The 12,500-nt window shown below is 47.2% G+C and overlaps 1 protein-coding gene across 2 annotated transcripts in view; it reads right to left on the reverse strand.

Moving 5' to 3' along the window:
* Nucleotides 1–12,500, reverse strand: part of LOC134447331 (cGMP-inhibited 3',5'-cyclic phosphodiesterase 3A-like) — a 149,646-nt gene that overhangs the window by 34,686 nt on the left and 102,460 nt on the right. For both annotated transcript variants that reach the window (XM_063196742.1, XM_063196743.1), the window contains exons 3-4: nt 8,138–8,428; nt 4,323–4,504 (exon numbers count right to left, since the gene is read on the reverse strand). In XM_063196742.1, the coding sequence (XP_063052812.1) occupies nt 4,323–4,504; nt 8,138–8,428 (473 nt within the window). The remainder of the gene's footprint in view (nt 1–4,322; nt 4,505–8,137; nt 8,429–12,500) is intronic.

Here is a 12,500-nt window from a genome sequence, read left to right on the forward strand (position 1 = left end):
TGTGCTTACCCATTGGGCTGCCTGCGTTCATGTACATGAACATGTACATACATACAGCATGTGATTTATTTTGGCCTTTCAGGCACGGAGCCCTCTGTTCCGCAGGGCCGCTGACAGCTTTGGCCGGGCCTGGGACAAAGTCATCTGAAACCCCGATTAATCTGCAATGTGCCGTAACAGGGACCCAAATCTGGGCCCCCCCACTCGATGGGCCTGGGGCAACTGACCCCTTTGTACCCCACTGTCTGCTTCCCTGTTCGTGCCACATGTGGACAGTGTGTGTACATTGGGCTCTCTAATGCACATGTGTGTACAGTACAGTACCTCTGCTTGATGTGCCAATGCATAAATGTATGATTGCGTGCAGGTGTGCTGTTGTATATGAGTGTGTGCTCATGTGTTTCACAGCGTGGTTGTGTCCCTCTCCCTCTCACTCACTGGGGTGTGTGTGTGTGTGTGTGTGTGTGTGTGTGTGTGTGTGTGTGTGTGTGTGTGTGTGTGTGTGTGTGTGTGTGTGTGTGTGTGTGTGTGTGTGTGCGTGTGTGTGCGTGTGTGCGTGTGTGTGCGTGTGTGCGTGTGTGTGTGTGTGTGTGTGTGTGTGTGTGTGCGCGAGAGAGTGTGTGTCTTTGTTTGTGTGTGTGTGCACCTGATTGTGTATGCATGCACTGTTTGTGTCATGTTTACTTGTTTAGAAGCGTATGTGTTGTTCTCACGTGTCTGTGTCTGCACAAGCAAGCAAGCTAAGGAGTGGATATGGGAATATGTGTGTGTGTGGGAGAGAGAGAGTTAGAGAGAGAGAGAGAGAGAGAGAGAGAGAGAGAGAGAGAGAGAGAGAGAGAGAGAGAGAGAAAGAAATCAAAAACGAGAACAAGAATGAGACAGAGACAAGCCGAGAGAGAGAAGAAATAATTGATGAGAAGTGTGTACGGTCCCTGAAGCCCTCTGCTGTGCGCAAGATGGAGCTGTCGTGCCTTCCACTCCCATCCCCCTCCACCACTATCCAGCCCCATCTCCCACCCCTCTCCATCACTATCCATCCCCATCTCCCACCCCCCTCCACCACTATCCATCCCCATCTCCCACCCCTCTCCACCACTATCCATCCCCATCTCCCACCCCCCCCCACCCCCCATTCCATCTCCCACACCCCCATCTCCCACAAACCCTCAACCCCCTACTCCAACTCCCACATCCCCCAAAACACCCTCTCCAACCCTCCAATCCCTCTCTAGACGTTTTTTTTTCACTGCACAGCAACCCAACACGTGCTGTAGCACTGTGTGTTTCCTCCCCGCTGCTCTCCTGACACCAACAAGAAAGGCCTCTCCAGCGCGGCACCGGCTTCCCGCCCAAGTACAGTAAACACAAACACTTTTTGCCAAGCAGAGTGGAGCAGAGCAGAGTACAGGCAGCATCAGACCTGTGGGGGAAAGACGGGTCACCAACGCTTAGCTCAGCGGAGAGAGGGAGGGAGAGCGAGAGAAAGAGACAGACAGACAGACAGACAGACAGACAGACAGACAGACAGACAGACAGACAGACAGACAGACAGACAGACAGACAGACAGACAGACAGACGATAAGCAAAAGCCAGGTCAACAACACTGAGAGAGAGAGAGTGAGTTTGTGTGTGTGTGTGAGAGAGAGAGAGAGAGAGAGAAAGAGAGAGAGAGATAGAGAGAGAGAGAGAGAGAGAGAGAGAGAGAGAGAGAGAGAGAGAGAGAGAGAGAGAGAGAGAGAGAGAGAGAGAGAGAGAAAGCCAGGTCAGCACCTCTCAATAGCTCAGCTGTACAATACTCTACCTCTGCGTCTTGGAGTGAGCTCTGACGACAGGAAAGCAGGCCTTGCGCCAGCAGCAGTAACAGCGCTGCCATTTTCTATTGTGTGTGCATAAACGCTGCGTGCGGAACCTGTCATTTCAACAGAACACCAGAGGGACCCGTGTTGTGTTGTGTGACCGATGTCACGATCACCTCAGAGCCCTTTTTTAAAATCCGGGGCTTGGACAGAGATTGATGGCTATATGTGGCACAAAGGAGACACACAAGGTTTTTTGAACTGTGATTTTCCATGTGTAGTTAATTTATGGGGGATGGAGGCTGGCACTGGCATGAACCTTAGAATTTAGTTATATTATAACAATATTTTATGACATACTGTACAGTATGCTTTTGACTGTTGTCATCGAGTGTGTGTATACTGAAAAGATGAAATGAACTACGTACAACGATATCAGTGTTTTTTTTTAAGAATCCAAAAACGTTGCATCAATCTGTCAACAATAATGCATCCATTCATCCAGTCCAATACACGACCTACTCACTATTAAAACTTATCAACACGTCAGAAGGAAAGTCTTGTCAGGGAATTTAAATCCAAGTCAGACCAAAGTCCAAGACGACGTCCAAATTATGAGAAAATCTGAGGAGGCCCGGGAGCAGTGAGAGCCCATGAATTGGCCTCTACCTCAACAGCGGGAAGCCATTACAGTTATTCATTTAGCCATTTATTCACCATACTGTTATTCATTAGAAAAACACACGCACAAAACAAAAGGGAAAAAAACACATTCAACAACTTCTACTTGGTCTGAGAGAGACAGAGAGAGAGAGAGAGAGAGAGAGAGAGAGAGAGAGAGAGAGAGAAAGAGACAGACAGACAGACAGACAGACAGACAGACAGAAAGACAGACACAGAGAGAGGCACGTGCTGTTAACACAAACACAGGCGGGCCGTGCTCCATGTTTGTGTAAAATCACACCGGGGATGACAGACGGATGCTGTGTGTTGACGCACACAAAAGTATACAACCGCACCGCTGCCACACACACAGGCAGTCGCCAAGAAGTGAGCGACCACTCAAAATGGGAAGTCTGACCTGCACGCATGCCATAGGGAGTACGACATGCACGCCACGCCACGCCACGCCACGTGTCCAAAACACCTCACAGACCCTTTGAACTTCGCAAACGTCTGTGTGTGTGTATATTAAGTATGTGTGTGTGTGCGCACTTACACATTCTGTAGCCTGTGTGTTTGCGGACATGTGTGTCTGTGTGTCTGTTTACACACTTGCACCTGTTTGCATGTATAGGTTGGCTGTTTGCTGCATATGTGTGTGTGTGTGTGTGTGCACGGCGCGCGCATGTGTGTTTGTGTATGTGTGTGTGCGTGCGTGTACAGCTCTGCGTGTGTGTATGGCTGAGCGTGTGTGTACAACTGAGCGTGTGAGTATGGCTGTGTGTGTGTATGGCTGTGCGTGTGTGTATGGCTGTGTGTGTGTATGGCTGTGTGTGTGTATGGCTGTGTGTGTGTGTATGGCTGTGGGTGTGTATGGCCGTGTGTGTGTGTATGGCTGTGGGTGTGTGTATGACTGTGTGTGTGTGCGTGTGCACGTGCGTGTAGTGTACAGCTGTGTGTGTACGACTGTGTGTGCGTACTGTGCAGCTTGATGTGTGTGTGTATTGGCACACTAATGATCCTGTGGCTTGGTTTCTGCTTGCTCAGTGGCGGTGCGATGCCATGACCATCTCCATCACCGTAATGGGTCTCTCTGAAGCAGCAGCCCAGAGCAGAGCAGAGCAGAGCAGAGCAGGCCGGGCCGGGCAGAGCAGAGCAGAGCAGAGCAGAGCAGAGCAGAGGAGAGTAGAGGAGAGCAGAGCAGAGGAGAGCAGAGGAGTGTAGTGCAGTGCAGAGCAGAGCAGAGGAGTGTAGTGCAGAGCAGAGCAGAGCAGAGCAGAGGAGTGCAGAGGAGAGCAGAGCAGAGGAGAGGAGAGGAGAGCAGAGCAGAGGAGAGGAGAGGAGAGCAGAGGAGAGGAGAGGAGAGCAGAGCAGAGCAGAGCAGGCCGGGCTGGGCCAGGGAGAAGCCAGGGCAGGTAGCGCCGTGTGTACACAAGAATCAGATGCAGTGGACAGGAGCCATATTCTGGGGGCCAACACCACACATAAACAAACACCTGCTAGTGCTACTGCTCTCTCTTGACCTCCCTCTCTCCCTCTCTCTCTCTCTCTCTTTCTCTCTCTCTTTCTCTCTCTCTCTCTCTCTCTCTCTCTCTCTCTCTCTCTCTCTCTCTCTCTCTCTCTCTCTCTCTCTCTCTCTCTCTCTCTCTCTCACACACACACAGACTTCTCGCTCCGTCTTTCATCTTTCATTTTTATTTTCTCCCTTTTCGCTCCCTTACTCTCAGTCACAGGAACAGCAGCAATCCATGCAACGGTCACTGTGAGCGAGTGTGTGCGTGTGTGTTTGTGTTTGTTTGTGTGTGTGTGTGTGTGTGTGTGTGTGTGTGTGTGTGTGCATGTGCGTGCATGTGTGTGTGTACCTGCAGATGAGGGCTTCGTGGTAAGGCTTGATGCTGGCGCTCCGGTCCCTGCGTACGGGCCCAGGCTCGATGGTGCGTACGGGCCCGGGTTCGATGGTGGGCAGCCCCGTGGCAGAGGTGGTGGTGGTCCAGGAGGACGAGATCTTACGCAGCAGCCCCGGAGGCAAACTCCGCTTCAGGCGCTAAACACATAGAGACACAGGGAGAGGGAGAGATTTGATTTTTAAAGTGATACTGTCCCATTTTTGGAAATACGCTTATTTTACACCTCCCCTTGAGTTAAATAATAGGGTTTTACCGTTCTCCTGTACTTTCAACTGGTCTCTGGGTATGGCAGTGCAAATGTTACCTCCAAGCTAGCAGTTAACATTGAGTCCTCTGTGACCAGCTGGCGGCTAACTGGTCTCATAGGACTCAATGTTAACTGCTAGCTTGGAGGTAAAATTGGCACTGCCATACCCAGAGACCGGTTGAAAATACAGGAGAATGGTAAAACCCTATTATTTAACTCAAGAGGATGTGTAAAATAAGCTTATGTCAAAAAATGGGACAGTATCACTTTAAACCACCCATTTATTTTGAATCGTGCAACTAGTTAAAAGGTACATTACACTAAAAAGGATCACACTCCATACAGCAGCCCGGAGGCAAACTACACTTCAGGCGCTAAAGACACACAGACACAGGGAGAGGGAAAGATTTGTTGTTACCAGAATGGCAATGATAGAGTCATACTGTAGGTCATAGTGCATTATTAAAGGCACTGTGTTATGTCACAGTTGAGTAGTAGTAAGGTAATTAACCTTTCAATTGCAGTGTGCCACAGGAGGTACGACATGCATTATGGGGCTACCAGCTATTTATTTTGAACCGTGCTAGTTGAAAGGTACATTACACTAAAAAGGTACATCACACTCCGTAGAAATTGACACCTTACACACAGAGCAAGTAGGGAGGAACCCTCTCCCATCTTTAGAGAGAGAGAGACAGAGAGACAGAGAGAGAGACAGAGAGAAGAAAATCGAATAGAGACAGAGAGTTGAATTGAATTGTTCATTGATCCACATCAGCTATCACATCCACAGACAAGTGCTATTCTATTCTACCCGTCGTCTGCAGAGAGAGAGAGAGAGGGTGTAAGAAAGAAAGAAATAGATAGAGAGAGGCACTTCAACAGACAGACTTGTGAAACTTATTTAACCATTTTACACGTCACACAATCCTTTTCCGGGATCAGGCAGGCAGCCCAAATAGACGGTCCTGAGGAGTGGAGAGTTCATTCGCAAGGGCAATACATGGCTAGCTTTTACATGGACGTACATCAAGCGGGTACAATCTGAAGATAAATGGAGACATCAATATATAGAGCCTACCGTTGAGTTACCCCATATAATAATTCAGATGCACATTAACAGAAAACACACAAAAGGATTTGACCAGACCAGAGCCCCTCTTTCATCACATACTGTATTTACAGAAAGGATAGCTGAAAGACTAATGCAGTGTTATAAATGACTTTGATGTAATAACACCAGCGCATATCAAGACAAACTGCTCGCCAACACACAGCTGCCAGTCATCAAGTGGTCACTTTTTATCTCACCATTTCAGTGGATTAATTAATACAATCTTGAACGTGTATTATCTGCTGTCGTGTGTGACAAACTGTAGCGATTGTATCGCTCCCGATTTGTCAAATTAACATGAAAGTCCCACTCGTATGTGTCTTGGCCGCTAGGGACTGCTTGTAGTGGACTCCTGACAAAACTGCTAAATCTGCAGTGCAGTACAGTAGAGGCTCCAATGACTCCTGGGCCTCCATGTGATGTGTTGTTATCATTGCCACCTAGCTAATGGATGGATTAAGATAGACGCACGTATCGCACGCCACATTGTGTTCCAACATGGATTCAAAGCATGGCGTGGATTATCTTGGTTTACATAAATCACCTTAATTCACGAGTTGAGAGACTACAGTAATCTAATTGACGTAATAAAGTGTGTGTGCGAGAGAGAAAAATGTTAAGCGGATTCATACTCTTTCCTTTGAGGTCAGAAAGTGCGCAAGCAAACTACGCATTCGTGCATAATAAAGTCCAAATTGCAGCAGAGCCAACGTAAGTTGCGAACGAAAGTTCAAAGATTTGTCCGTTTGGGTGTTAATACTCTGCACAGACTTCACAACACATCCAAGCAGGCAAGACAAGTCAAGGCAGGCAGGCAGACAGACAGGCAACCACAAAAGCCCTTAAAACATATTTTCACCAGTACAATCAGCCATGAAAAACAAGGCTCTCTATCTACTTCACAGACTCTCCGGAGACGCGGAATCTAATTAAGCACTTGGCTATTCGCTCAGCGCTGCACTGCTTTTCTAAGGTCGTTTTACAAAGTTTGATGTCGAGCTAAAAATACACGGGGAGCAGCGGTGGTGGGCCTTGGAGGTCTACTGAAGGGTATCGGCACTGCGCATCCCCTTTGATTTCTCACGAGCGACTGGAAGACACGCACAGTAGGGAGGCCGGGAGAAAGGGAGAGGGGGGGAGAGGGAGAGAGAGAGAGAGAGAGGGAGAGAGAGGAAGGGAGGGAGGGAGGGAGAGAGGCGGGGGGGGGCAGGCAGGGAGAGAGCCAGGTAATGATTCTGTTGCCCTTACTGGCATTACCTCCATTCAGAAAGATGGAGAGCGCAAATGAGAGAGAGGAAGGGGGTAGTATGTCAGAGAGAGAGAGAGAGAGAGAGAGAGAGAGAGAGAGAGAGAGAGAGAGAGAGAGAGAGAGAGAGAGAGAGAGAGAGAGTCATCCCTCAGTGACCCTGTCAGGGCGCTATAATCATAATGCGCCCCCTTCAACTAACCAAGAGCGTCCACACAACATTCACACTGTTTTTGCTTCCAGATCTTTCCTGTTGACACAGCTGGGGAAATGGAACAGAGCAGTGCACTCACGGAGCCAGACATGCATGTTCTCTCTCTCTCTCTCTCTCTCTCTCTCTCTCTCTCTCTCTCTCTCTCTCTCTCTCTCTCTCTCTATCTCTCTCTCTCTGCATTTCTCTCTCTGTCTCTCTCTTTTAATATCTCCCTCTCTCTCTCTCTCTCTCTCTCTCTCCCTCTTGACTCCCTCTGTGCATAGACTACACAGTGGTCTGTTGGCTTCTGAGGAGGCAGCAGAGGGAGTTCAATGGGACAGATGTACTGTAGCTAGAGATAGATGGAGAGAGAGGAGGTAGAGAAATAGAGAGGGAGAGAGGAGGTAGAGAAATAGAGAAATACAGAAATAGAGAGAGAGTAGGTAGAGAAATAGAGAAATAGAGAGAGGGGGGGATAGAGAAATAGAGAGAGAGAGAGGCAGTCATGCTAATACATATTTGCATGCTTGTGAAATGCAATGATGCGCTCCTACAGTACTGTCATATCACTTCTGTTCGGTGCTCCTGCCTGGATGCTGAATGTTTAATGTCAGCTGGTGTGTGTGGCGTAGTGTACTGTACCAACCTACACAACATCTTCATTCAGCTATCTTTTATTGAACTAATTTTAGTTATATAGATACAGTTAAATACACATGGGCGCGCAGCAGGGTCATAATTGCTTGTAGAGGTTAGTAATGGAAAAGTGCATACATACAGTGTTTCACACAGAATGGTCTTGTGTAGTACTACCTCAGGCCATGTTGTGCAAGTGTTACCTTTGTGTGTGTATGATCCCCCACCCCTCTCTGGTGGTAGTAGGTAGTAGTAGTAGTAGTAGTAGTAGTAGTAGTAGTAGTAGTAGTAGTAGTAGTAGTAGTAGTAGTAGCAGTAGTAGTGTAGTACATACTTTTGGAATGGTGAGCTTCTCTGGCTTCTCGGAACCCTCCTCGGAGTCGGAGCAGGCGTGTGCGTCTGCGGAGGCGGGGCCAGCGGTGCCGGAGCCGGCGCCGGGCTGCATCTGGCTGAGTCGCGGCCGGTGCAGTGGCTGGAAGGTGAGCTGCGTGCTGAGGAGGCTGCTGACGGCGCGCAGGGAGGTGCAGGTGTGGGCGGGGAGAGAGGGGTCCGCCAGCAGGTCCGAGATCATGCCATGAGCCTCGCCCATCACCGCGATGTCCACCGTCACGCTCGTGCCCAGCGACTACAGCAATAGGGGGAGGGGAGAGTAGAGAGAAGAACATTAAGAACATAACCTTCAAGNCCCTCCATGGTCTGGCACCCCACTACCTCACAGACCTCCTTCACCCCTAAGACCCCTCAAGATCCCTTCGGTCCTCTTCCAAGGGCCAGCTGATCGTCCCTCGTACCAGGCTCAAGGCCACCAGTGACAGAGCCTTCCATGTTGCTGCTCCCATTCTTTGGAACAATCTGCCCGACCACATCCAGAATGCCCCTTCACTGGCCATGTTTAAGCAACACCTTAAGACACATCTCTTCCTGGAGGCTTATGGCTGCTAGTTCCACAAGCACTTTCACTTACATGCATTCACACACACGCTCACACACTGACGCGCACACACACTCACACTTCCCAACACAACACTCTGTGAAGCGTCCTTGGGTGTTTTGAAAGGCGCTATATAAAACGAAAGTATTATTATTATTATTATTATTATTAACATTAGTCTTATTACAGTATTATTACGCTCGTGCCCAGTGACTAAAGCAATAGGGGAAGAGTAGAGAGAGAAGAAGATTAGTCTTATTACAGTATTATTACTGTTTCAAATGTTTACAGTACAACTGATGTCCACCGTCAAGCTCGTACCCAGGGACTACAGCACATTATTTTTTTTGGCTCAGAGGCTCTTTTCAAAGTAAAGAAGACGTGCTCACACTATCGCCTAATGGTTCTCACAGTTCTTTTTTTTTCTTTTGGTTTTGATCTTTTTGACTTTATTTATGATAGGACAGTGAAATTGGTGACAGGAAGCGAGTGGGGAGAGAGAGACGGGGAAGGGCCGGCAAAGGATCCGGGCCGGGAATCGAACACGGGTCAGTCACATGGTAGACGAGTGCCCTACCGTCTGGCCCACATAAACCTGCACATCCAAACGTCTGACCTGGAAGCAGGACAACCAAATTACCAGATAATAAGTGCCTATCATTACGATGTCCTCTGTCACACTCTTGCCTGACAACCGGCGCAAGAAGACAGGAGGTAGATAATAATAATTATGATTAGTGTTGTTACTATCATTTTATATACATAATCAGTCTCAGGTTATTTCACATCTGTGTGTGCGTGCGTGCGTGTGTGCACATGTGTATTCATGAATGTACTTTGAGATAGAACAAGAGGTCTTTTTGACCCGTTAAAGGAGGGAACGACATGTATGATGTACATGTGGTAAACATAACATCGGATATGACCAACCAATAATGATGAATGATTCATGTATTTATTTCTGTGTGTGTGTGTGTGTGTGTGTGTGTGTGTGTGTGTGTGTGTGTGTGTGTGTATGTGTGTGTGTGTATGTGTGTGTGTGTGTGTGTGTGTGTGTGTGTGTGTGTGTGTGTGTGTGTGTGTGTATGTGTGTGTGCGTGCGTGCGTGCGTGTCAGTACAGTATCTCTCTGTTTGTGCACGTGCATGCATTTTCAGTCTGTAATTGGGTGTGAGTGCACGTGTGTGTGTGTGTGTGTGTGTGTGTGTGTGTGTGTGTGTGTGTGTGTGTGTGTGTGTGTGTGTGTGTGTGTGTGTGTGTGTGTGTGTGTGTGTGAGCGTGCACTAGCTCTGGAGGCTGAGGGAACATTGGGATGACGTGCAGCAGCTGCAGGCGTGTGCACTGGGAAATGCATGTGTGTGTGTGTGTGTGTGTGAGTAGTGTGTGTGTGTGGTGTGTGTGTGTGTGTGTGTGTGTGTGTGTGTGTGTGTGTGTGTGTGTGTGTGTGTGTGTGTGTGTGTGTGTGCTGCTTCTGCTCCTGCTGTGCTCATTCAAGCAGTACATTTGATTCCACAGACATGCACGACCTACACTGCACACTGCACACTGCTGCTGCAACTGCAAGTACACACCTCTCTCAGAAGCTGTGTGTGTGTGTGTGTGTGTGTGTGTGTGTGTGTGTGTGTGTGTGTGTGTGTGTGTGTGTGTGTGTGTGTGTGTGTGTGTGTGTGTGTGTGCGTGTGTGCTTGTGCGTGTGTGTGTGTGTGTGCGGGTACACACAAGCATCCTCTCCCATCCTGCCAACTAAACTACACCAAACAGCATCACGGCAGACACGAAAGAGACGAGAGCCACGTCTAAAATAGCATCTTCCATACACGTTAGTCTCCCTCTCCCCGGAGACTGCAAACTGCAACAAAGAAAAAAAAGGGAAAAAAAGAAAATTTCTCTCATATTGCGGCAAAATACCTGGAAACGTGAGCTATAGCTTCTCCAGGGGTCCATAGCCGCGGGGCGACAATAGAACTCTGAGCTGACGAGGACATCTTGGCACTTGAAGAGCACAGTCTCCTTCAGCTACAGTAAACAGCTGATGGCTTTAAGGTAAATCTGCAGAAATGTTCCAGGATCGCCTTTTAAGTTGCGTCCGTGACTCTTTTTTAACCTCCAGCGCCTGTCTCAGAATGTCATATAGGCCCACTGTTGTTGCGTAAAGATGGTAATCTCAGCGTTCTCCTGAAGCGTGATTCAGGTTTTTTTTTTTTTTACTATTTTTTCAGTCATCCATCCATGAGTCTATATCACTGTAAGCAGCTCATATGAAAAAGAATTAAGGACGCAGTAAAAATGAGGTCTTAATTCAACCCTAAGAGAGTCAATGTATCATCTTCTAGAGTGCATTTGGTCTCAGCGTACTCTCTAAGTGTTGAATCAACAGTGTATTTACTATGTATATGAAGTTACCAAGCAATTCAATGGCTATTCAATCTATCTAGAATGTTTATATGTTGTAATATAAATATCTATGCATGGAATGTGTACGTGTGCCTTTCTCATGTTATTAAAAATGAGAAGCACTTTAAACATGCAGTATGTTCCATAACCTAAAAATCAATCATTTGCAAGTTTCATATATACATATTTTGTATGGGAAGGGAATGTCATTTTTTTGGTCAGAAAAAATATCCTCTTTCGGCAGCTTTATATTATGTTTGTCATCGATGACAACGCCGGCTTTCTGAAATGTTAGATGTATTATTTTCCTCTTTTTATGCGGGCACAATATGCCACGGTACGGAGAATCGTAAATATGCGCAAATAAATTACATATTTTCGTGGAAAGACGGCTCTTGTTGACAACTTTTTGATAGACTGAGTCCAGCAAATTACAGCCTGCATATCAAACCAAACATCAGACATCGTCACCAAATGTGGCTATATGATTTGTGATGACTGAAAAAACAGTCAAAAATCCCAGACTATATCATTGGTTTCTACTGAACACGGAAAACTAGCAAGGAAAACATTTGCAGTTGAAACATGACTTTGAAAACCACTTGGAAAGAAAACAATAACCATTACATACCAACCATGGTTTTAATGAAGTTAACAAGTATAATAGGCTCTACACAACACCCCGCCCAGTAACATTATATAGTCTGTTTAGTCTGCGGTAATGTAGATTCACAGACAGGAGACATTTCAGTGCGAAAATGTGGAAACTGTGTTCTTCGCACTGCCTTTTAGTAAAGTGTGCAGTATTCACTGGGTTGAATAGTACTGTATGTGCTTCTACACACAGCCTCACAAGGTGCACTATTCCATCAGTTGAACACTTCACTCTTGATTGAAAAAACGTAACAACGTAAGGGATAATGGGTGACGCATACAGTAGAATCGCCGTTTGGAATGCTGACTGTGTGATTATTTAAGCAATAAGCCACAAGAGGCCGTGGGTTTGTGTTCGATTTATAACAGCTAAGGATGGAGCACAACGCGAAGCAGAGTGGATCTATACTACAATGACTCCTTCGCAATATACAGTATTATGACTTGATAATTGCCATTTTGGTAACAACAAACATACTATAACAGGGCCCTTGTCGTAGCACATTTAACCTCTATTACAGGCACAGATGGGGTGAAAGATAGCAAACACAACAAACTCTGCAGTGGTAAGCCAACACTTCGAAGATAATTGAATGTAACAGTTGGCTGTAACCTGTAACCAAGCTGTTCCCACTCTTTACCGCAAATAATGTGTGGGATAGTCATGCCAGGGGCCTATACCAGGGGCGTCAGCTGACCTAATGGTATACAGTGGCACA

This window comes from Engraulis encrasicolus, chromosome 4, assembly GCF_034702125.1.
Source record: "Engraulis encrasicolus isolate BLACKSEA-1 chromosome 4, IST_EnEncr_1.0, whole genome shotgun sequence".
NCBI lineage: Eukaryota > Metazoa > Chordata > Actinopteri > Clupeiformes > Engraulidae > Engraulis > Engraulis encrasicolus.